Raw genomic sequence first — 21,905 nt, 5'->3', positions numbered from 1 at the left:
GCTAAAAGCAGAGCATGAATCATCTGATTGGCTCCATTCCTCGAGTTCCTCTGCAGGGACAGTGCTAATCACACCATTACACAGTGCTGACTAAAAGGAGCAAAACAGGAGTTTGGCCCCAGACAGGCAGTCGCAGGCTGAGCCTGGTCTCAGCAGCCTGTCATAAGCTTTGCAATATGAATTACAGGGCATGAAGGGAACTGGAAGCCAAACCATCACACATTCAAATAACTGAGAGTAGAACAGTACTAAAGTAACACTGGCAGAAAACAAACATCTTGGTCAATACACACTGTAGATCAACACTTGCCTTCATTTCTGGCGAACTTCAAGTAAGCCTTACCCTAAATTAAGCTGATAGAAGCCCAAATTCAGGCTCGCATAGGCATTACCCTATTTCTGACAGCTAAACTTGAACTAATTCAGAAACTGTGAATACTCTCTGCCCTCGCTGCACAAAGTTTTCAAGATCCTGTGCAATTCTCCTTCCAACTAGTCCATGGCCTGGGCTGCCACTGTTAACCCAGATCTCAAAACCATAGGAATCATCAATTACACACGTCAAGAGGCAAAAGCCTGGCATTTCTTGAAGGTACAAGACATTACTCCTGAGCACGGCTGAAGGCTGACATCCAGCTCTTCCTGAGGACCCTCATAAAGCATGCTCTGCCTCACAGGCAGAGATTGCTCACAACTTAATCAGACTGCATAACCACAGTGCCATGCAACTCGTGTAAGAGGCGTCATCAATGGTGTGATTAGCCACAGGAACCAATTAAGCTCAAGTCAGGTAAGTTCTGCATCCCTACCCATTTTAGCTGTTTACCTCAGCTTTTGCCTTTTATAGAGAAATGTGCCACACGAATGACTGTCCTTGTTTGGACACCAAAACCGTAGGAAAAGCAGTCAGACCCCAAAGGGCTTTCAGTCTGCACAGAAAACTTAAGGGAACTGTCTCGCATATACATATATAGACAAAATTTACAGTACTTGGCAACAAATAAATTTCAACATTGTGACAGATGTTGAAAACTTCTAGAGATACAGAGAACAAACCATAAAAGAACCCCTAGATGTGACAGAGTGTAATACACTGACGTCAGCCCTCAGCCCCAGCCCCAGCACTCACCGAGGAGAGGCGTACTGGTGGGGAGACTGCAGGTTCTGCTCTATCCGACGGTAGTTATGAATTTGAGTTGGAACCGGGATGGGCACAGAGTGTCCGTATTTGCTGCTGGAAAACTGACCTGGCCGGCTGTTGAAAGGAGACAAAGTCTCTTGTAAGAGGTGGACCTTCAGGCAGGTAATTGGAGCTATTATCTTTATAAGGCAACCACACACGGGGAGTGTCCATTTTGCTCTCTCAGGTTGTGGGTTTATCCTGGGAGGCAGTTCAAAGCTGTATGAATGGGAAACGGCACCGCACACCTCCTGGAAGCAGGCACCTTTCTTCCAACTTGATTCCCACCCACAGTTAAAACACACACCCAAGCACACCGCTCCCTTCAGGAAAATGGGAGCCCTGTTATTTCAGGCCACAATTGGCCCAGTTTCCTACAGCCTCAGATCCACAGCCAAAGAGCACATAATTGAACAAAGGCCGAATGCTTGTGGCTGACACAAGACACCACCAAAGACTTTGGTGCCAAGAGGCACCATGCTGTGGTGGTACTTCTTTGAAAGTCTTGACATATCATGAAGAAAACACATTTCTAAGAGCGTATCAGTGTATTTGCAAGTTAACTGCAGGGTGAAGAAAGCAACTCAGGAGAGAATAAATCCAGGGGACAGGAGCCAGTATCTCTACGCCCATCCAGGTCAGCAAGAACATCACATCCACAGAAATGGATAGGCTCATTCTGCAAACTTCAGACTTCCTTCCATTTCCATCCAAGCAGGTTAACAAGCTCATGCCTGCTATCTGTTCCCCCAGGTGACAGTTTTTCTGTTGCTCTTAACCTGTATGCAACTCCATAAAAAACACGCAACACAAAACCCACGCGAACATCACATTTAACTAAGTAGCTGCCTAAAGTCTTTTCCCAAAGGCTCCAGTATCCTAGGAGTAATTGCCATGGCAATGTCATTTACAACTGCCACTTTGCAGGGTGGTTGCACAATTACATAAAGATCTTATTGGTAATGAAGGCTTCTACAGTATTCCACGTTGTCAATGTACAACACACCTGTGTGTGCCCCTCAGAAGTAGGAGGCATAACTTCAGGTCTAGATCTCAGGAAGGAGGTGTTTTACATGAGATGAAGATGAAAACAGACATGTAAATCCAGCAAGAACATACATATGTGCATTTGGGAAGAGAGAAGAATTTGTGTTTTGATAGTATGAACTGCCAAACAACAGAATTTCTTTTTTGGAGAATGTCAGCAGTTCTTTGTGGCTTATGGGTACAGTGTTCAACAAAGCTGATCTGCAGGCTTGTGACTGCCACCCTCTGCACTGTGCCCAAGACAACACTTCGCTCAATCACAAAGTCACCAATTAACTGAAACAAGTGATTCTGATTTCTCTCCCTTTCTCAACAGGCCTTTTATTTTTATTTTTTTAAGTCGTACATATTCTTCCTTGTTTGTTCTTACTTCTCTCACCAGAGAACAAACTTACCCCTTGCTATCTGCTTCGAAAACAGGGCATGGAAGCCTTGCTGCCTCTCGGTGCATACAGTAAAATAAAGGCATTAAAAGTTTCCAATTCCAAGTGGCAAAGTGAGCTTTTGTTGTCGCTGCTTTCCACCAGCATAAGGCACGGAGTCAGACAGACACAGTGAACAGCTTTAACCAATAGATCTGAGGGCTGATGGCATTCTTTGCATACATCCTGACTTTTGACACAAATTCCAAACAAATTTCAATCTGGCCAAAATCCTTTAAGGGAAAAGAAGATTTGGGGTGAAAGGATTCTCCCTATCCCCAAAGGTCATACAAGTTCCTATAGGAGCCAGATGTCCTACACAAGGTGCAAGCTGCAAAAGAAAGCACCCAAATTAGCTGACAGACTAAATCTGTTAATTGGCCTCAAGCCTCAAAGACTGCAATCGACCATAAATTTGCAAAGACAAAGAGATAAACCTGAAACAGGGAGTTTAATTACTTGGCAGCAATTAAAAGCTCTTTGAAAATGGCATTAACCCATTGGTGTGGAATACATAAAGGAAGTACCTTCGGTTAGACTTATTAAAGATCTTCAACATGGAAGTGTTTTTAAAAAAGAAAAAGCTCAAACTGTCAGCATATTTTAATTATACCTAATCCTAATGAGGAGAGCTGTTCTACAGTATATCGTGATATGCTGAGGAAAGCCCATTGCCTGCCACAGACTCTGCTTTCTGTCCTACTTGGACTACATCCAAGCACAGCTTGCTAGCCTAGAGCCACACATGAAAAGGGAGAACTGCTGCCTGCACGAAAGGCAGAGGGAGAGAAAACCAGGAGTTTTCTGCACCAGTGAAGCCAACTGCTGAACCAGTGGGCCACATGAAATTCATGGTGAAGAGCACTGAAAATCATGCTAATAACACAGACATGGCTGGCCAGCAGCAGTTCAAAGATCACGTTTTTGCACTGCAGATTCAGAGTGGCTGCTGCAGAAATTAGTTATTTAAGTTTTATTTCCCATCCTGGGCACATTTGGAAGCAGTGCCTCAGTCTTTCTTTAAAGCAGACAAAAAAAAGTGGGAAGGAGCTCTACAACAGAAAAGATAGGAAGAGCAGAAATACAGCCATCGGCAGTGACTTTCTACCTTGTGATCCCCCAGAATTTGAGGCCAGTTTGGTGAAGGGAAGGCAGCAACTGAAGTGAACATCCATGAATTTCCACTCACTGCCTTCCAGAAACAAGGCCAAATCCTTTAATAAGGACTGATCCCCAGAATGCAAAGGAATCAGTTTATTCAGAATAAGCTGTTAAAAAGCTTAGCAGGTAATGGCATAAGAAGTCTCATGCAATTATACTCCACACTGTGGTATATGTCTGCCAATTAATCTGATCACGTCAGCAAGGCTTTGAGCTATATTCTTCTCCTTTATATTTGTATACTTTCAGGCTATGTTTTGTCATTTTCTGGGCTCTGTTTATGTGACAGCATGTTCAACACAGACTGGGACTACATTTTCTTTCTAAGTAAGATTTTAGGGTCTTCCTCCTCCCCGAGTGTGAATTCCCTTCCAACTCTCCTCCTTCAAAAGCCACCATATAGACAGAACAGAAGAAGAAAGGTGTCTTGCTTCCTCAGCAGACAAGAATGAGGTTGGAAGCAAGCCTGCCAGCTCCCTGTAAACCAAGTACATACCCTAAAGCTTCAAGCTCTAGAGTTTATGCAATCACGTTTCACAGACAAGGGACGTTTCTCCTAGGTTGTTCTTGTTACCCTTTAATTAAAGGACAGATGTGGAACTTGCTCAGCACACCAATATCTCTTCCTATCCTAGAAGTCAATGGCAGTTTAAATAATAAAAGTTTAATAGTCACAACGGAATAGTCCTTCTTACCTGGAGGGGCTAGGAGAACTGCTGTAAGGGGGAGAAGGAGATGGTGTTCTTCCCTGACTTTCCAAGCCAGCTGAAGTCACCAGAGAACTCCTGAAAAAATGATAGAATCAAGCTGTTAGAAACCTGTGAAACAACCCTGCCTCCCCCTGCAGAACACAGAACAGAGCTGTGTCTGCCCAGCATCCTCCCCTGAGTACTGAGTCTAGGAGCCCTGGGTCTGTCATGCTGCCCCACATACACTCCAGTGTTCAGGTGCCAAACACTGATCACCTGGCAGTGGCATAGGACTGAAAGGCCCTTTAGATTGCATTGCTCTAATGCCACTTTAACCCGGATAAAGAGCCTTACAGCAAATGAATTGCAGTTTAGTTTTAATGGATGCAGTTCAGTTTAAGCACAGAGTATCAACTTCAGAAGCTGTGTACACACTAGCACACGCACATTCAACAATTTCAGCTCCCTTGGTGCTCTTACCCACTGTACATCAGGCTGTCTTGGATTGGCTTCCCTCCTGCAGCCTCTGCAGTCATTTCACCTGAGGAACAACGGAGCGAAGAAACGTTAGTGATCATATCCCCAGAAAAGCAACTGAATTTCCTGCTCCTCGAAGATCTGCTAAGTTGCACAAGATTTGCCAAATTCACGCAGGCTGAAACTTAAGTTTGTGGATGCTGCTGATCCTCATACTATGAAGTCCTGGATGAAATCACAGCATTTATCACCAAGTCCCAACTCAGCAAATTATCATACGCATGGCCAAGACTGAACAACATCCTTCTGCTGGTTAAGTACTTAGACATAAACATACTTAGGTCTGCAGCTGCAATGGAGCTCTGGCCCTTGTCTGTGTTTCATGCAATTCCTATCAAAGTATAAACACACAGAGGTACTAATAACAAATTCAAGGTATTTGAAGAAAAATCCGACACCTCTTTTTTTTTTTTTCCCTTAAATTTTTCAAGTATAAAATCTGGTTTGGTAGTTGAAATCTTGCCTTTCTCTGTGCTGCTGAGTGAAACTGAACATAGGATAATATGGGAACATCTTCTGAGAGTGGAAGTCATTTCTCTATGAGCCTACTTATCTCTTTCTCCAATTGGATTTCCAGGTTCAATCTCTTACTGCATTCCCCAAATAATCTTTACTCTCATCTCCTATCTTTGAAGATAATTACTAAGTATCCTGTGAAATTAACCAGACAGCCAGATGTCTCCTGCAACTTGAGAACGAGAACATTCCCGCTATTCAGTCGAAACAGCTTTAATCAATGCCTCAACTGTCTATTAACTACCTTTAGGATCTATATCCACCTTTTCTCAGAATGTCTGCAATTTCCATGAGCCAACTTACTTGAGAACTGTGCAGGGACCATAACGAAGTCATCAGTGTCACAGGATGAATTCTTACTGCTGCTTCCAGCAGAGTCCTTCGATCCATGCAGGAAGCCGGGGGAATCCTGGGTAGGAGATGCTAACGCCTTCTCTTGCAGCTGCTGCTGCATCTCTCCAAGAGACTGCTAATTCAAGAAGAAAACAAACACTGGCTTCAGCACAGCTACCTCATCATTCTGCTGGATCCTTTAAATCAAGCTGCACAAGGCTACAGACAGCATTTCTCTCATAAACCGGGGCTGATAGCTTGCCAGAGGCAGATGTTCAGTTTTCCGAAAAGGATGAGCTTTTTATGTCAGTGTCAGAACTGTGCATCCTTTGTTATACAAAACATAGAGCCAGCATGCCTGATGCACCTGAGGTAAGAAAATTTCACTTCAGGTACCATACCCCTTTGCTACTGCTAAGGCCTTCCGGATCAACAGTGCATTTGATACAAACTCAATCTGGTGAGGTTGAGAAATAGAAAAGCTTTCAAAGCTTCTATCTCCACCCACAAACACATACACAGCGTCTGCACTTTTGGGACAACCCCGTTTTGCTGTTTCGATATGAGGAGTTAGAGAGACCCAAAGGAGGCCCAGTATTCTGCAGATGAACATCACCTTGCTCTCAGAGGCACAACAGGCTCTAGACAGCTCCATTTTTCCTTCAGAAGAAAGAAAGCCCCATAATCCTCACCTCTGACAGACAGATGGAGGAGGCTGGAGATGGATGATTTAAGAACTGCCCACTGTGCAGATCACAATCTTTAGTGCTAGTCCTTGTGATTTTTTTTTTTCATGAGAAAGATCTGAAACAGCTTTTTCCTGAGCCCTATTTAGGCCTCGTTCGCCATAAAGCCTCTCCTGCTGTCCCTACAAGGGACTGACTCTCACTACAAATGCAGAATACACAGGCAGAAGGAATTTCCCAGCTATCAAAGCTCTTTTCCATGCAATACGCTAGCCCTGCCCTGCAGACGGGGCATTTTTCACATGCTGAGCCAGCACAGCTCCATCAGCATATCTTCCAAATGCAGACCAGGACGGGTGCAATATATTTCTAACATGGAGCCCTCACAGTAGGACAGCGAGTCTCCACTGCTCCCTGAACCAGGAAAGCTTAAGGGAAGTGAGTCTGTTTTTGATATTATCTACCCACCCCTGGAGCCTTTTGGCCAAGGAGCACCCCAGCCAAGAACCCTTCTGTCTGGGGCTGCCAGGGGTAAAAACGCAGCCAGAGACACAATTGTGTGACATTTAGAGAACAGACCTTCCCTCTCCTGCAGGCTGCACCAGGAGAACGTAAATCAGCTTCAGACTGTGTCCTTACACCTCTCCCTCAGCGGCTCCTCACAACAGATACAATATTTTCCACAAACACAGAAAGGAAGCCTCAGTCACAGCACTCCCTGAAGGAGTTGAGAAGCCTTGGCAACCTCAGCAAAAAAGCAGCAGTAACAGGGAGAAGATAAGAACATTCAGTCCTTCTTCCTTCCGCTACCCATCATACCACCAGCATCCCTCTGTTCAAAGTTGAAAGGCAGCTTCCACCAACAGCCTCCAAAAACACGCTTTCACTTCAGCGAGCTGAAGGAATGTCACTGCACTGGTCAGTTCATGTCCTACCCTTCAAGACAGTTCTCATAATGTGCGAGGCCTGGTGTGAGCAAACTGCCACACTGAATGTGTCTCTGTGAGGCTGGAAATGCTGGTCAGGAAGGAGCAGTGCTGTCTGTCATAAAAAGGGCCAATATGTTGTCAAGTCGCAAAGACTCTGCTTGAGAACAGAGAACTTGCAGCTGAATAAGCTATGCCTTAAATTATCGACTTTTTTTGGTTCCAAAGAGCTTCCTATCTCTGCCAACATGAGCAATATTAACACCAACTCCTTTCACAAAGGCTCTTCACATAATAGGCAATAACACTTTGAAATATTTCTTGAGAAGAGAAAGACAACATTCAGCACGCAAAGTATAAGCTGGAAACAAAGTATAAGACTGGAAAACAGTGCACAAAACCCAGGGAGAACTCAGGTTTTCTGCCACTCACACCAGACAACAGCAAAAGCAAAGGCTGCATTTCCAAAGAAGCAAGTGAGAGGCCTGCAAACAGGAGTGGTGCATCCTCTGAGCTGTACTTACAGGAGGTGATGCCAGGTGGGAAGTAGAAGAGCTGCTGGAGGAACTACCAGAGCCTGAACTGGGGTAAGAAGGCATTGGCACAGAAGCAGCTAAAAATAAGGGAAAGAGAAAAAAAGAAAAATACATATATCAATACAAAATAACTTGTCAACATGAGTCAATACTAAAGTGCCTTTTTCATCTTCTTACATCAGGTTTATCTCACATACCAGATATTGCCAGCTAAAGGAGAACAGTAGAAAAACTGGCATTCTATTCAGTTCTGAGATTTGTATCCATCCACTCCTCCACACACTAGTTCACCATTACAGCTCTTAGGGTGGAAGGTCTCAGAACATCCAACCAAGATCAAATTTGAGCGTGCAACCATTTGGGTAGTTGAATAATTTTAAACAGAGATCAGATGGGGCAAGTAAGTGAGAAGAACAGTTTGCTTTGCTTTTCTTCCATTGAATTGGCAGAGAATGAGTATCTTGTGCCATTTTCTACCTTTACAGGATCTGTGCTAACGATTCCATGCTTGTTAATTGAAAGAGAGGCAATAAAAGACCCTAAAAGAACACTTCTGTTTGAAGTAAAACTCTGTCATTTTTTGCATTAACTACTACAAAGTTCTAGACAACAAAGTGGAGCAAGCAAAAACTCAAAACTACACTCCTCAGCAATTAACTGTTGAAACGGCGTTTTAATTATAAAAGAATGGAAAAACAATCATTCTAATAAAAGGCTTTATAAGGTCTTCCCTTTTAGCCTATCAAAGAGGGTTAAAGGATGGTGAGATCAGTGAGATCAGCACAAAGAGAACAGCCACTTAGAGGCTGAAGTCCTTAGTCTGACAAAGATGCAATGAAATCCAAAAACAGGAAAACAAAGCCAAAAAAGTGCAGACTTATTAACTGGAACAGGGTCATGGTGCTCTTCTCCCCCTGTTTGTTAACATAAACAAAAACCAAATGTTTAAGTTGTACTGCAAACAGAAACCAATTCAGAGCTCTGGGGCTTGTGCAATAGAAAGCCCCAGCAGCATTGACGTGCACACATGTACAGGTGCCTTCCCCAGTGCTTTAGAACACACACCAGGACACTGCATGGTAGATGCAGAATTAATGAAATCTTTCTAAACCTTCTGAGAGAGCTTCGTTTTGTTTTGGTTTGGTTTTTTTTTCTTTTAACCTTCCTCCCCCCCATCTATGCCGTGCTTGGTTTGCTTCTTGCAATGCACTGTTAAAATACGGCTCCGGATCCAGGACAGAAGCAAGCACTGTGGTGCCCTGAAGATGGATGTTTTGGGAGGTCGGTCAAGGGTTTGGCATGGAGAGCTACACCACCCACATCCCCTTCCAGCTCCCCAGGCTTCCAGCACAGCTGCTTCACACTGCCCACGCTCAGGGAACACACACAGAGATCTGGGAAGTTGCCTGCAAAAGAGAGAGCTCTGTCCTGCCTATACCACTCTGCTTCTGATCTCACAGACTCCCACAGAGGAATCCCTAAGACCTTTCTCAACCGCTTAATACCACGAACCAGAGGCGAATCTCCCCATTTTTATCCTGCCAGCTGCTCTGCACCACTCACCTTTGCACAGACAAACCCTCCCACTATGCAAAGGCTCTTAAAAAGCAAGCGGCTTTTGAACTGCGTCCACATGCAAAAATTGTAGTGCTGGCTGTTTTTCCTGGAATTGGTATTTTCATTAGAGTCATATCAGTTCTCTCTCAAGGTCCATTCCATTCTAATTTTGGTTTTGTGTTTATTATTGATTTAAACCTGGCTGAAATTGAGACTTTTCTAATTTTGTCTGTTTGCTTTGGCCAGCTTTCCGTTAATCTAGAAAGACAAGTAGGCAGACTTCACTACCAACTGAAACTCAAATTAAAATGCTATCTGTTCAAAGCCCAACCTTCAGATACAGCATTTTTAATCACGTTCTCATTTTAAACCCAGCAAGCTCCCCAAATCCACGCTGTAATGCCATGAGGTCAAATACAAAAGGACCTGATGCTAAAAAAGGACTTTCAGTCCATGCATCTCTGCCTTCCATGCACACATTGGTGCATTTTTCCACGTAAGGCACACAAGACAGCTTGAAAGCACAACACTCACTTCCATCTCCTCCACACACCCTGGCACTCCCAGTTTAAAATTAAAAAGGCTGCAAACACTTGGCTCATCATGTTTTCAGCTCAAGTCTGAATGTGGGGAATGTTAACATGAATGGCAGGCCCCCACCCAAATCCAGAAATTGCTGGGTTGTAACTGTAATGTAAATAAGTCTGTTTTCATCACTGTCCTCTCCATCTTGTTCCAGCAACAAAGCAGCCATCGTGCATGTTGCTCGGATATCCAACACCAACTGGTTTCTGAACTAGAGCTAGGAGCCACAAAGACAAGGCTGTGCTCCAGCTGCGTGGATCCTGATATCAGATCCCACACCTGCAGAAATCCCTGCTGGCACATCATCCTACAAGGGACTCGGCTGCCCTAAAAATATCTGATCCTCCATCTTTCCTTCAGTTTATTTGGAATCAGAGTTTTATGAGCATTCAGAGGAATGTTTTTGTAATTATTTCAATTTAATCAAAACTAGTCACTAATAAGTCACTTAACTGCAGACAAGGCAATAGTTTAATAGTTTAATTGGCCTGAAGAACAAGCTGCTTTTTATAGTTAAAAAAAATTGCACCACCACCATTTTGTTCTCGTACAAGTCCAAGTGATTTTTTTGCTAGTATCTTCCTGGGCAATGAGGCACATCAAGATGATAAAAATGCAAAAAGTCACTAAGTCAGACACATCTCCCAGACACTGAACCACCCCACCAGCACTGCAGTGTTTGCCTATGAACCGTAACTGCTCATGATTTATACTCTGAAGTCACAGTAAAGGAGGTACCAGCTTAGCATTCATTAAAGACAGGAGCAAAAGAACTCCAAAACAATCTGTGTGGGCACTAATTACCGTGTGTTTACTGAGCAGACTTGCACAAGCACCTAATTATGCCCTATTACTGTAACACACTGCCCCATACCACACAGGGAGCAGAAGCCTGGCTACAGAAAGACGACATCCTGACTAGACGGGGTATTGTAAAGACTTTATTAACAAAATTGTACACTTCTGCAGTACACTCTTAGTCACAGGTACAAAACCCACAGTATAAAACTAATTATAAACAGAGAAAAAGTGGATGCTTCAGTTAAGAAAACCCAAGGCCCTGAATCCAGTCTCCAGACTAAAGCCAGTGGCAATCAGAGCTCAGTGGTCTGGATGTCAGAGGATTTATGTCCTCGCTTCAGAGTGAGATGACTGGAGAGCAGAGGATGAGCTTGTCAGAACAGCTGAATTTAAAAACTTCTGACAGAAATGTTGATTTTGCTGAAACGTCTTGAAAAGTGTGAAAATGTTTGTGAGTGAGGAAGCCTGGACCTTCTTGGCAACTTCAAAATTCTCCACTTAAGAAAACTGTGGAACTCCTAAATGTCATTCTGAATTCCAAAATTTCACTGTTTAAACTTTTTTTTTTTTTAAAAAAAAAAGCATCTTTCATCTGATTTCCCAGGATGGAGCAATAATATATTCAAACAGAACAAACAGCTCACGGCTCTTTGTTTTTTTATCACTATGTTTTAACCAGATCTGGATGACCCTCGGCAGCACTTGGAAAGCTAGATGATGTCTTCAGCTCTGCAGTCAGCACTGACCTGCCTGCAGGGGCAAAGGCCACTTCTACGACCAGTGGCTGTAGACCTGAACAGATGATACAACAAACTTTCCTATGGGAAACTTGCACACTCAAATCTCAGTGTGCTAGTGCCACTTCCACTGAAGTCACCAGTAGCACAGTTATCAGCTGCCTGGGAGAACAGATGTAAGGGTATACTGTCCTTCCTCCAAGCCTGAGGACTCCATCATTCAATGGGAGCATGACCATCATGATTCAGATATAACCAGCTTTCTTCTCTTTGATACTTCCTGCATTCATGCTGCGGTGATTCATACAGATAAAGCAGCACAACAAGCTTAGTTCTGCACTCAGCTCTGGACTTGGCTTAGTTCTGCACAGAAAGCCATAGTAGGATAACCCTTCAGCCACCATGATCTTGTTTCATCATCTGGACCTGTGTAAATATGAACCCTGCTACCATGCTAAGCAGCATCCTGATATGAGTCATGAGTAAGCTTCACAAGGTCACCATGATGCAGGCATTCGCTTACGCAGTGGTTCTTCTCTCACCAACTGGCAAATCAAAGGCTCCACGTGGAAGTAGTCCGGCTCTTCACTGTACTTCCCAGGTGCCTCCATACACCACTGCCACCCAGCAGTGGTAGACTACAAGAAGGCTCTTCTCCAGTAGCAATCTTCTCCCAGTACACAACAATTTAATGGCTTCCCAAGATGGGAACGTATTTCTCCCCTCATCTTTTCAAAACCACTATTAGTGTATCCTGCCTGGGGAGGACTCCAGGCTGTGGATGCATGCCTGGGGATGGGGGAGTTATGATAGTCCTTACCTGCCTGCACAGGTGCCCTCTTTACTGGGCTGTGACCATGCACCATTAATTCTGGTGCAGCTGGGAGCAAAGGCTGAGCTACCATCCCCTGCTTGTAATGGTGCCTCTGGTTTCCACACAAGGGTGCACAAGTTGGAAACTGAGGCCAAGCCAGGGGAACCCTTCCCTGTTTGCAGGGGGTTTTCCATTCTCCTGGCCAGTGAAGCAATGGAACAGCTGGAGGTAGGAGATGAGTTGGTGAGCATGCAAGGCAGAGCTGTGGGAGTCCTTCCCCACCCATTTGGGGATCAGACTTTGAAGGCTTTTTCCCAGAGAGCAGAGGTGGAGCAGGTGCTGAGGGTTGAGCTGGCTTAGGAGCAGTCCTAAACAGGCAGAATCTTTTCCTGCCTGTGGAGCAGTCCTGTTTCCCAGGACTCACACCACATCTTGTTGGCTTGCAAGCTCCCCTAAACCAGAAGTGTCTTTTCTTGCCCGCAGGATGGTCACCTACATACACAGTTAAAAATCTGTATCAGAAATAACTCAGAAATTCTGCTCTGGGCCAGGAAAGAGGAGGCAAGAGACTGCAGATCAGTGCAGACTTAGATATGGAGGAATCCACTGCATACTTGTTCAAGGGGCTCTGTGTTCAGAAAGCACTGGGCACACTGCCACTGAAACTCCCAGCCCTCATGTTGGGCACCCCAAAGCAGCCACTGCTGGAAATCTTGGCTCTATTACTTAAGAGATCAAAAGCCCATGAATATCCTTCCAGAAGAAAGTAGATGACTACACAGAATTCCATCAAACCAAGTCACTTGGCCAGAGAAGAATTATAACCCATGCATTGGCAGCAATTCTGAATTACTTTCCACCAAAAATAAACCTCTGAATCGCAGTACGCGTGGTTAAAAGTCTTCAAAAATTTTGATTCAGAAGAGGAAAGAATTTTCAATAGAAAACGGCTGTTCTTTCAACCAGTTTTCACAGAACTCCAAAACATATCCTCCTCTAAATTAAAATTTAGCGAGAATTTTGAGGTACGCACTGAAACTGTATTTTCAACCCACAATTCAGCAAAGCCAACCTAAGGTACCACAACTAGAAAGCAATGACAACAAGGTCAGCTTCCTTCTGCCCATTCACTGTACTGAGCTGTCCTACACATATAGGTGAAAACAAGATCTTCACACACAATCCTGTTTACCTGCAAATATCCCTACTGGACAAGCATTCCATAAGAAGAGATAAATGCATTTCAAAGATACATTTACTTCTGAATTAGGTTTCTAAATAGCCCCCACATTCTCCCTTTGAAGATACTTCAGCAACACTGAATACATTCTGATGGCAAAATCTGGACATGACACAGTAATGACCCCCTGAATCCACACCTGAACAACAAGAAAACATAAAGCAGCCTTTTTCTTTCCTTTTGAGCTAGCAGCACAGGAAGATGTCATGGTTTGGAAACCATTATAATGAAAATGCAACACTTACATTTTTTCATTGAGGCACTTGCATCCAAGAATGGGTGATGAAAAAACTCATCTGAAAAAAAACCAACACGAGCAATGAGTCAGCGAAAGGAAAAGACCGTAAGTTTACAAAGCAGTTCAAGCATAAAAAGGGACAGTAATTTTTATAGTATTTTTCCATGCAATCTAGTCACTTAATCATGGAAGCTGACTACTACAGGCAGCACTGGGAAAGAATACAGATGAGACAGGTAAAGATGTGGGACTTTTTCCACAGAAAATGAAGTTGTCTGGATCCAAGGATCACTATTTAAGGATGGGAAAAAAAAAAAAACAAAAAACAACAAACCAAAGCCAAACAACAACAACAAACAAACAGCAGCTCGTGTGCTACCAGGCATCTCTGCAACATCAGCTAGGGGTGAGGAGGGAAACCAGGTGGGCCAATGAAAAAAGGCAAGGACAAAAAAAGCTTTGCTTGGTAGCGGTGGTGAGTCTCAAGCATGTCCAAGTGGCTTTTCCTTTCCCACAGACTATTAAAGAATCTGGTAATGTTCTGCTGCAAGCTACAAGCCTGGGCTGCCAGAAGCATTCACTAAATTAATTGTGAATAATTCCATCTTTCAATGGCTATTGCAGTTGAGTCAGCTACTGAGGGTCAGAAACAACTGTGTCAATAGTTGGCATGACTGTGTTAAAAGCTCTTATCAGCAAGAAAAGGCAAATGCTAAGATGCCAAGTAGCATTAAAAGCCATAATTCCTAGTTGATCAGAATGACAAAGTCACCATAACTGTAGGGATCCAAGGGAGATATACATTTATTGTATTGTGCTGCCACTAATCCCACAAAAGAGACAAATGACTTCTATTGAGTGATATTCCATAATACACAGAGGGGACCTCATCCTGCATTCAAGGCAGAAGTGCATTTTCCAAAAGGCCACCACAGAATTACAAACCCAGAACTCCTTATGGCACTTGTGCTGGTATATCTTCACTCATTACAGGAGAATTTTCTCATTATCCAGGTCATGAAATGTCTCTGTCTTGGCCTGCTGGAGACTCTCTACATGTTTTCCTGTCTTACGTAGCTTCTGATTCCTTCATCTCCAATCCACTGCACTTCTGTACTGATTCTTCCTCTGTCGTGACCAGCAATGCAAAGCAATTCAGCCTTTCAGAAGTATCAGTCATGGATCAACACTGATTACTTGGCTAACTGTGAGCTGTTCAACTTGTTTTCCCAGCACGAATTTCCTGTTGCATCACCCGAGGTTTGCAGATTCCCAAATTCTGTAAACAGCTCCTCTTTGGCCAGACAGCTTTCCAGAAAGCACAAACTGGTTTCAGTTTTGTGGGGCTTTTTGTTTTGTTTAACATAATCCCTTTCCCTTCAGCCCATTCTTGCCAATGCAGTGCCAGAATCCTGCAGTCAGAGCCCACTAGTATGGTGCTCAGCACAACAGAAGTCATGGAATCCTCTGGCAGGGAACACTGGAATCTCAGATAACACTTGCTGTGGATGGAAAACATCCTTATTCACCAGGAGCTGCTGGTCCACTTGACTTTCATGCTGCTTCTTCAGCCCACTCCTCCAGAGGCAGCACCCTCAGCTCAGCTGATTCAACCAGTTATGTAGTAACATCTTAGAGGGTGGAAGTGACTATATTTCTTTCATGTTTTCCCCTCCAAACTGCTTGTTAGTTGTTAGTTGCTAGTTAGTTGTGCTTGCAAAGCAAAATTTAACAAGAAATTGTAATCATAAGCAGGCAGCTTGCAGTTTCAAACCTTCCTTGTCTTCCTCTAGATAATCTTGAGATTGCAAGTTCCTGGTAGAACATACAATAAGTCAAAGGAGCTTCAACCTCATGCAGTGCAGCTGTGTGGAGCAGCTGAGATGTGGGGGAGCTCTGTGGAGAGCACTGCTCCTATCTCTAAGGGACCACAGAGGGCCAAAGGGACCAAATAAGAGCAGCCCTGGCTCAGCACCACACACAGATCCTAACCATCAGAGCACAGGAGGGTAAAGGGGACAGCTAACAAAGGTACAGACCATCAGCCAAATTAGACTTTTTATAAATAGTGTAGGTGAGCAGAGCCTTCAGTTAGCTTGCCAGCAGCAAACCAAAGCACCTGTCTACCAGGAGAGCCATCTAAGGGAAGAAGAGGTGAGGGAGATCTGCTTCAGACAGGATCTTGAGCTGCAGGGCGTTAACACTTTGTGTGCAGCTGGCCACGGGCAGCAGTTGAAGACATGACAGAAGTTGGACACGGGGAAGTGCTCTCAGCTAAGCAGTGCTACTGTTCTGGCAAGAGGCACTACCCAAGCTGACACTGACAGGAAAAGACTAAAGGTCCATTCAGCAAGTGTACTTCAAACTGTAAGCCCCCAGGAACATAAAGGAGCTGAAGACCTAGCAGCAGAAGACAGCAGAGAAAGGAAAACAAGAAGGAAGAAGGGACGAGACAAAGAACACAACTGGATGATGAGGAAGAAGAGATTGGTCTTTAATAAATCACTGCTCTGGGGTATGTTTTCCCCTTCACTGACGGGAGATAGTGTAATACAAAATGAATAGATCTCAGTGGCTGTCTGGCATCCTTCTGTAACGCACAAGGAACACCTCTAGCATAAGCTCCTTTAACAATACATTCACAAACTCTCCCCAAGAAATAATTACATATTACAAGGACACGCCAATCTATAGAGAAAAGGATCCTTTATGTGATTAGGGGAGAGAATCTCAATCCAGTAAGATGTTCTGAAACTGTTGTCCTGAGTGAAATCAAAGTATATTATCTTAAATTTTCAAGAGCTAGAGAGACAATGACTCATGCACTCTATTCTGAAGAAGTACAAAGCCAGCTAACAGGGCTGCTAAAAAGGTTCACCAGACTCCATTTCTGACAGCAGGGAAATGGGAACCTCAAATGTAGTTTTCTTTTGAGATGTACAGCAGCACGACAAAAGAGGCAGAGATCCACAACCCAGATAGAAGACCTGCAGGGGCTACTGAGAGAAGTACTTATATTCAAGTCAGTCTGTCAATACTTTCAATAATTCCCTTTGGAAAAGGTTTGTTTTCTTATTTCTGCAACATTGTACACACTTGTCCTTCACATTCACCATGCAATAATTACAATCAGACTTGTCAATCCATATGCTTGCTTTACCCAGATGACAGTGTCCCCAGAAAGGCACTCCCGTTATCTCTAATCCAAAGGAATAACAAAGGCTGCATCATCAACTAGCACATGCTGCCCCAAAGGAAACAATCCACCTGAGCTGATAAGCACAAAAAATAACAGAAAACCAACCCTTAAAAGACAAGTAACAAACCCTTTTATTCCAAGTTGGACTCTAAAGTAATATTCTGACTACATGATCTTACCCTTATTCAATTTATTTTTGCAAAAGAACAGCCAGTTGTGTGACAACCTGATCTAGCTGTAGATATTCCTTTTCACTGTAGGGGAGATGGATTGGATGCCCTTTAAGAGTCCCTCCTGACTCAAGTGATTCTTTAACTGTGTTGTGATACTGCTCAACTGATATTTCACACAGACCTGTGGGCTCTGAGACCCCAGCAGCAGGGAAAACCAACAGTTAAATAGGCTTGCCCAGTGCTAAGCACCACTCAAATAGATGCTGGGCAAGCAAAACTTACCATTCCACCAGCAGCACAGACCAGTGAGAGGCAAGCTGCTCACTGCTGTTCTCCTCTGCCTTCAGAGCACCACATGCTATCAGGACTTTGGTGAGAGAAACTATTCTTGTCCTGATTTTCACCTGAGAAGGGGCTGTGCTATCTTTACCCAAAGGGAAGGGAGAAGGAGAAAAGACCATAGCTGCCTTAAGGTGAACTGGTCCTTTAAGGGACTTGAGAAAAAAATTCTACATTGCCTGCTTTTCTCAAGATCATGACTTTCAGAAAAGGCTGCAGGTCTTTCAGCTCACCTGGGCACATCTGGAAGAAGCTACTACAACCAGAACTTCCTGGCACCTAATATTTGTTCTCAGCCTAGAGGGTATTTAAAAAAAAATAACAATAAAAAAAAAGGGATTATCACAACAGACCCATGAAGAAGGGGGTTATTACCTGAACTGACCATTAAATTGATATAGCTTGCAGCTTTTGGAAGACACTATGACAGTTAAGAACTGGGATGCACAAGTTGCACATTTCACCTGATAGCACACTGAACAGAAAAGAAACTTCAAAAGCAGAAGCCAGGAGAGGGAACATATATTAGAAAGCATTTGATGAAGTCTGCCAAATCTCTGGGTTCGCAAAACTTTGCTGGAATCCATATGGACCTTTCCAGCACATAAATAACTTAATTAAATCAAGATCATTGAGTCTCCCAGGCAGATAAACACAGGTACCACCAGTCTAGTTGCTTCTCCAAAACTACACAGGTTTGTGCAGGAAATGGCAGAGCAAGGCACAGACTGGCAGCAGAACTCAAACTGGAGTGGCCTCTTACCAAAGTCCATGCGGTCCTTATGATTGCGCTGCAGGAGGCCCAACAGTAGCTGCCTCAGGTGGCTTGATGTCTCCCTGGGGATGCTAGGATTGAAAACAAAAGCAAAATAAGAGACTCTCAGTCTGTTTAAGCTACTTCTGCATATTCAGAAAGGCAAACTGCAAATGCAAACTTGCGTTGTCCCTGCTGGGCTCACTGGAGAGAGGCTAAACAGGAACATCTCTATTTGCATCCCTGCTTGGCTTTTACTCCCCATTGTAACTGCTAAGGCTACAACTAATCTAGCTGTAGTGGCCTCTCCCACGAGCACCTGCAATTCCCCCTTCGGCTGCAGTGCCAATACCATCCCTCCAGCTCTCAGCTCAATCCAGTCAATAGGCAGTATTTCACACTGAATAAAATCTCTTCTGCTTGCTCTAGTGGGAACAAAGAAGTCATTAAAATGAAGCAGTTCATGAGGGGAAGTTTCCAATTAAGAATCTGGTTGTGAATATGTATCACCAATTACTACCATTTTATTAAGGCATTTCTTTTTAAACACAGCTGGCAAGTGACCTTTGTCTATTTGCTTCCCTGATATACAAACAACATTTATTAACCAAAGGCCATTAAGATCTGGCACCCAAAGCAAGCTAAAATTAGCACAGCTATTTCCCCACCTTCCAGTATGACCAGGAAGAAAGTACTCCTTTCAATGGTCACTGCAACACAAGAGAGCCAATAAATCACCATTCTCACCCCAGTCCCATCGGTAGATAGGAGAGAGGCCAGGGCAGATCTTTGCAACTCCAATGTACTGTGAGAAGCAGGGAATAAATGAATGGATTAAGGAAGGGAAAGCAGAGTTCAGCTCTTGCATAAGTGGATTTAGATCTGTTACTTTCCTCTGTAACCAACAGCACCGTTAGGGCCTGTAGCAGCAGGCCCTGCGTGCAGCCAGAGCAGAGTTCTCCAAATTAAGCCTAGGCGGCTCCAACTCCTCTCAGCATTAACTGTGTTTATCACTGCTGTGCCCAGCATGGCCCCACGGCCTGCCAGGCTTTTCCCAATCCCCACACAAGGGTCAGCCGAGGTAATGGCACGAGTGCTCAGCACAGTAATTTGAACTGCGTGGAGCCCGAGCCTGCTCAGTAGCACAGCACGTGATTCACTCGGGCAGCGCTGCACTTTGCTGGGCTGGCATCACTTGCCAGCCTGCAGCCAAGGCTGACGGACGCTGGGAGAAGCAACTGTTCCCACACGGCTTCCACAGACAGGGTGGAAAAGAAGATGGGTCAAATGGAAGAGAGAAGGAGTGCTAGTTGGCTCTACCAGAATTCCATTCGGTCTGAAGTGAAACCAGAGATGTTGGGCAAGGTGTGTATTTATAGGCTTCATAACTATCTGGTTATTTTTCTGTGAAGTCCTAGGCTTCATCTGTGTAGGAATTTGAATCCAGTGATTCCTAGAACAGAGAATCATCCTAAACATACACCACCCTTGTTTGTATTGGAGGAGACGCTTTTCCACCCCTGACACTGGAACAGCTGTGCGCTCTTCCCAGCCTGACAGAGGAGACCACAAGGACTCTGGGTGCGATGCAGATAAACTAACAGTCAGTTTGAGCCAAGAAAAACAACCCCTTGTCAAAAAGCACATGCCTTAGAAGCACACCGAGTCTACTTCTCAGGATACCCAGGATACCACAGCTATCAGTCTCCTGAAAAATACATTAGTGTCGGAGATCTGCAGTCCTCCAGTGTTATCATCATCATTTATTTATTCAAAACACAAAGCACTCATCCAAAATGAGCCTGTTTCCCAGCAATGACTTTAGCTTTTGTATGATTTTAAAGCCAAGGAACAGGCAGGTCAAGTAGTAGACCTCAGATGCTAGAACAGACTGACGAGATGGCAGATTTATAGTCTGTTTGCCTCCTCCATCTCTCACCTCTAAAACATCAAGCTTAGAAACCTAAGCAACAAAACTGCCACTTTCCTTCCGTGATCTAGATATACTTTGCCATGCAAATCAGGGCAATGAATGTTAATTATTTAGATCAGTGCTATTAAAATTGTGAGGCCTTTGGGCTTGTTCCTACTGCCACGGGCTCCCCACCTCAGAATGGCATTTCACCTGTCAGCAACAGCATCGGCTTGGGAGGTAGAGGCTGCTGGTGAGGATTTAATCAGCTGTTCTTCCCCACCCCATTCCCAAGCCAAAACACACCATCTTCCATGGTGATGCTGGGGAGGTGGCTGCCAGCATGCCTAGCCCTAAGGAGAACAAAACCAAACACTGGCACTGCTGCTATCTGAGAATGAAGTCCTGAGTTGTTTCATGTCCCATCCTGTACTGGCAGGGCTGGTGGGGGCAGTTCATTCGTGTTTGCTCAGGAAATAGCACTGATTGCAGCTCATGTTAAAACTTACAAACTTCAGAAAGCATTAACAAAGGCCACTTTGGATCCAACTTCTACAGTGGGAAAAAAAAATAATGGGTTTGGATTTAAATACTGTGAAATTTGAGAGTTCAAAAGTAGAGTCGAGTGAAAATATAGTAAACACAGAGTGTCCATAGGAAACTCACAACAAAAAAAAAAAAGGACCAATCCCTATAAGAACAGACATGCAGTCCTCTTACAGAAGGGTTTTGTTTCTCCCCATGGCTGTCTCCTATAGCACACATTAGCCATGCAGCAGCGCAGTGTGATCAGAGGCAGGGAGCTTATTAATTGCAGTGATTTTTTTGAGTCACTACCTCAAAGGTGAGCAGCCACGTTTTACACTGTGTATGGGAAACAGAAGGTCTGCTTTCTGTTTACACAGACTATGTGGCTCCAACTATGTGTCAGTGGTTTTGCTCTGAATTGTTTCACTCGATCACACACTCAGATTCAATCTAAAAGAATACAGACCAACTTTAGTCCTGATCAAAATTTGCCTCTTTGCCACAGATCAAAATATGAAGTACTTACAGGAGAACTAAATGCTTAGCAGAAGCCACTGCTAATCACTCTGGCTTCTTTACAGCTTTTTCCCCCATCACTTGGACCTGTCTGAACTGATAAGGAAAAATCCATACAAAGCAACTCAAGGAACTTCCTGCACATGTGGCTGCATTAGCAGCTCTGCCAAACAGAAGCTAACTTTCTGGGCAAAAATGCCTCCCAATATTTGGATATGTAATCTGGAACTTCAGTCCTTTTCCTCTACTAGGCTGAGATTTCCAAAGCGTGCATGATGCTTGGCTTTAAGAATGTAGATCAAAAGTACAGACCACAGCAACAAAATCAAAATATACTGACAAATCAGAGCACTGATGTGCTAGCACATCACTAGGTAACATACACCCCTGGGATGAAAAGAGCTATCTTCCCTGTATGACCAATGGAGACTGCAGCAGTGTCCATTACCACAGAGGTTATAATATTTCCTCTATTAGCA

At 44.0% G+C, this 21,905-nt stretch overlaps 1 protein-coding gene across 4 annotated transcripts in view; it reads right to left on the bottom strand.

The window, feature by feature from the left end:
* Positions 1-21,905, bottom strand: part of ULK1 (unc-51 like autophagy activating kinase 1) — a 90,705-nt gene that overhangs the window by 18,797 nt on the left and 50,003 nt on the right. For 3 of the 4 annotated variants that reach the window (XM_052690837.1, XM_052690840.1, XM_052690839.1), the window contains 7 exons: positions 18,480-18,562; positions 14,013-14,063; positions 8,022-8,110; positions 5,856-6,021; positions 4,980-5,040; positions 4,506-4,595; positions 1,130-1,255 (listed from right to left, as the gene is read on the bottom strand). In XM_052690837.1, coding sequence (XP_052546797.1) covers positions 1,130-1,255; positions 4,506-4,595; positions 4,980-5,040; positions 5,856-6,021; positions 8,022-8,110; positions 14,013-14,063; positions 18,480-18,562 — 666 coding nt within the window. The remainder of the gene's footprint in view (positions 1-1,129; positions 1,256-4,505; positions 4,596-4,979; positions 5,041-5,855; positions 6,022-8,021; positions 8,111-14,012; positions 14,064-18,479; positions 18,563-21,905) is intronic. The other variant, XM_052690838.1, reaches the window with a different exon arrangement.

This window comes from Tympanuchus pallidicinctus, unplaced genomic scaffold, assembly GCF_026119805.1.
Source record: "Tympanuchus pallidicinctus isolate F22 unplaced genomic scaffold, pur_lepc_1.0 scaffold28, whole genome shotgun sequence".
In the NCBI taxonomy this organism is placed as follows: Eukaryota; Metazoa; Chordata; class Aves; order Galliformes; family Phasianidae; genus Tympanuchus; species Tympanuchus pallidicinctus.
This window is presented reverse-complemented; position numbering and strand designations above follow the sequence as displayed.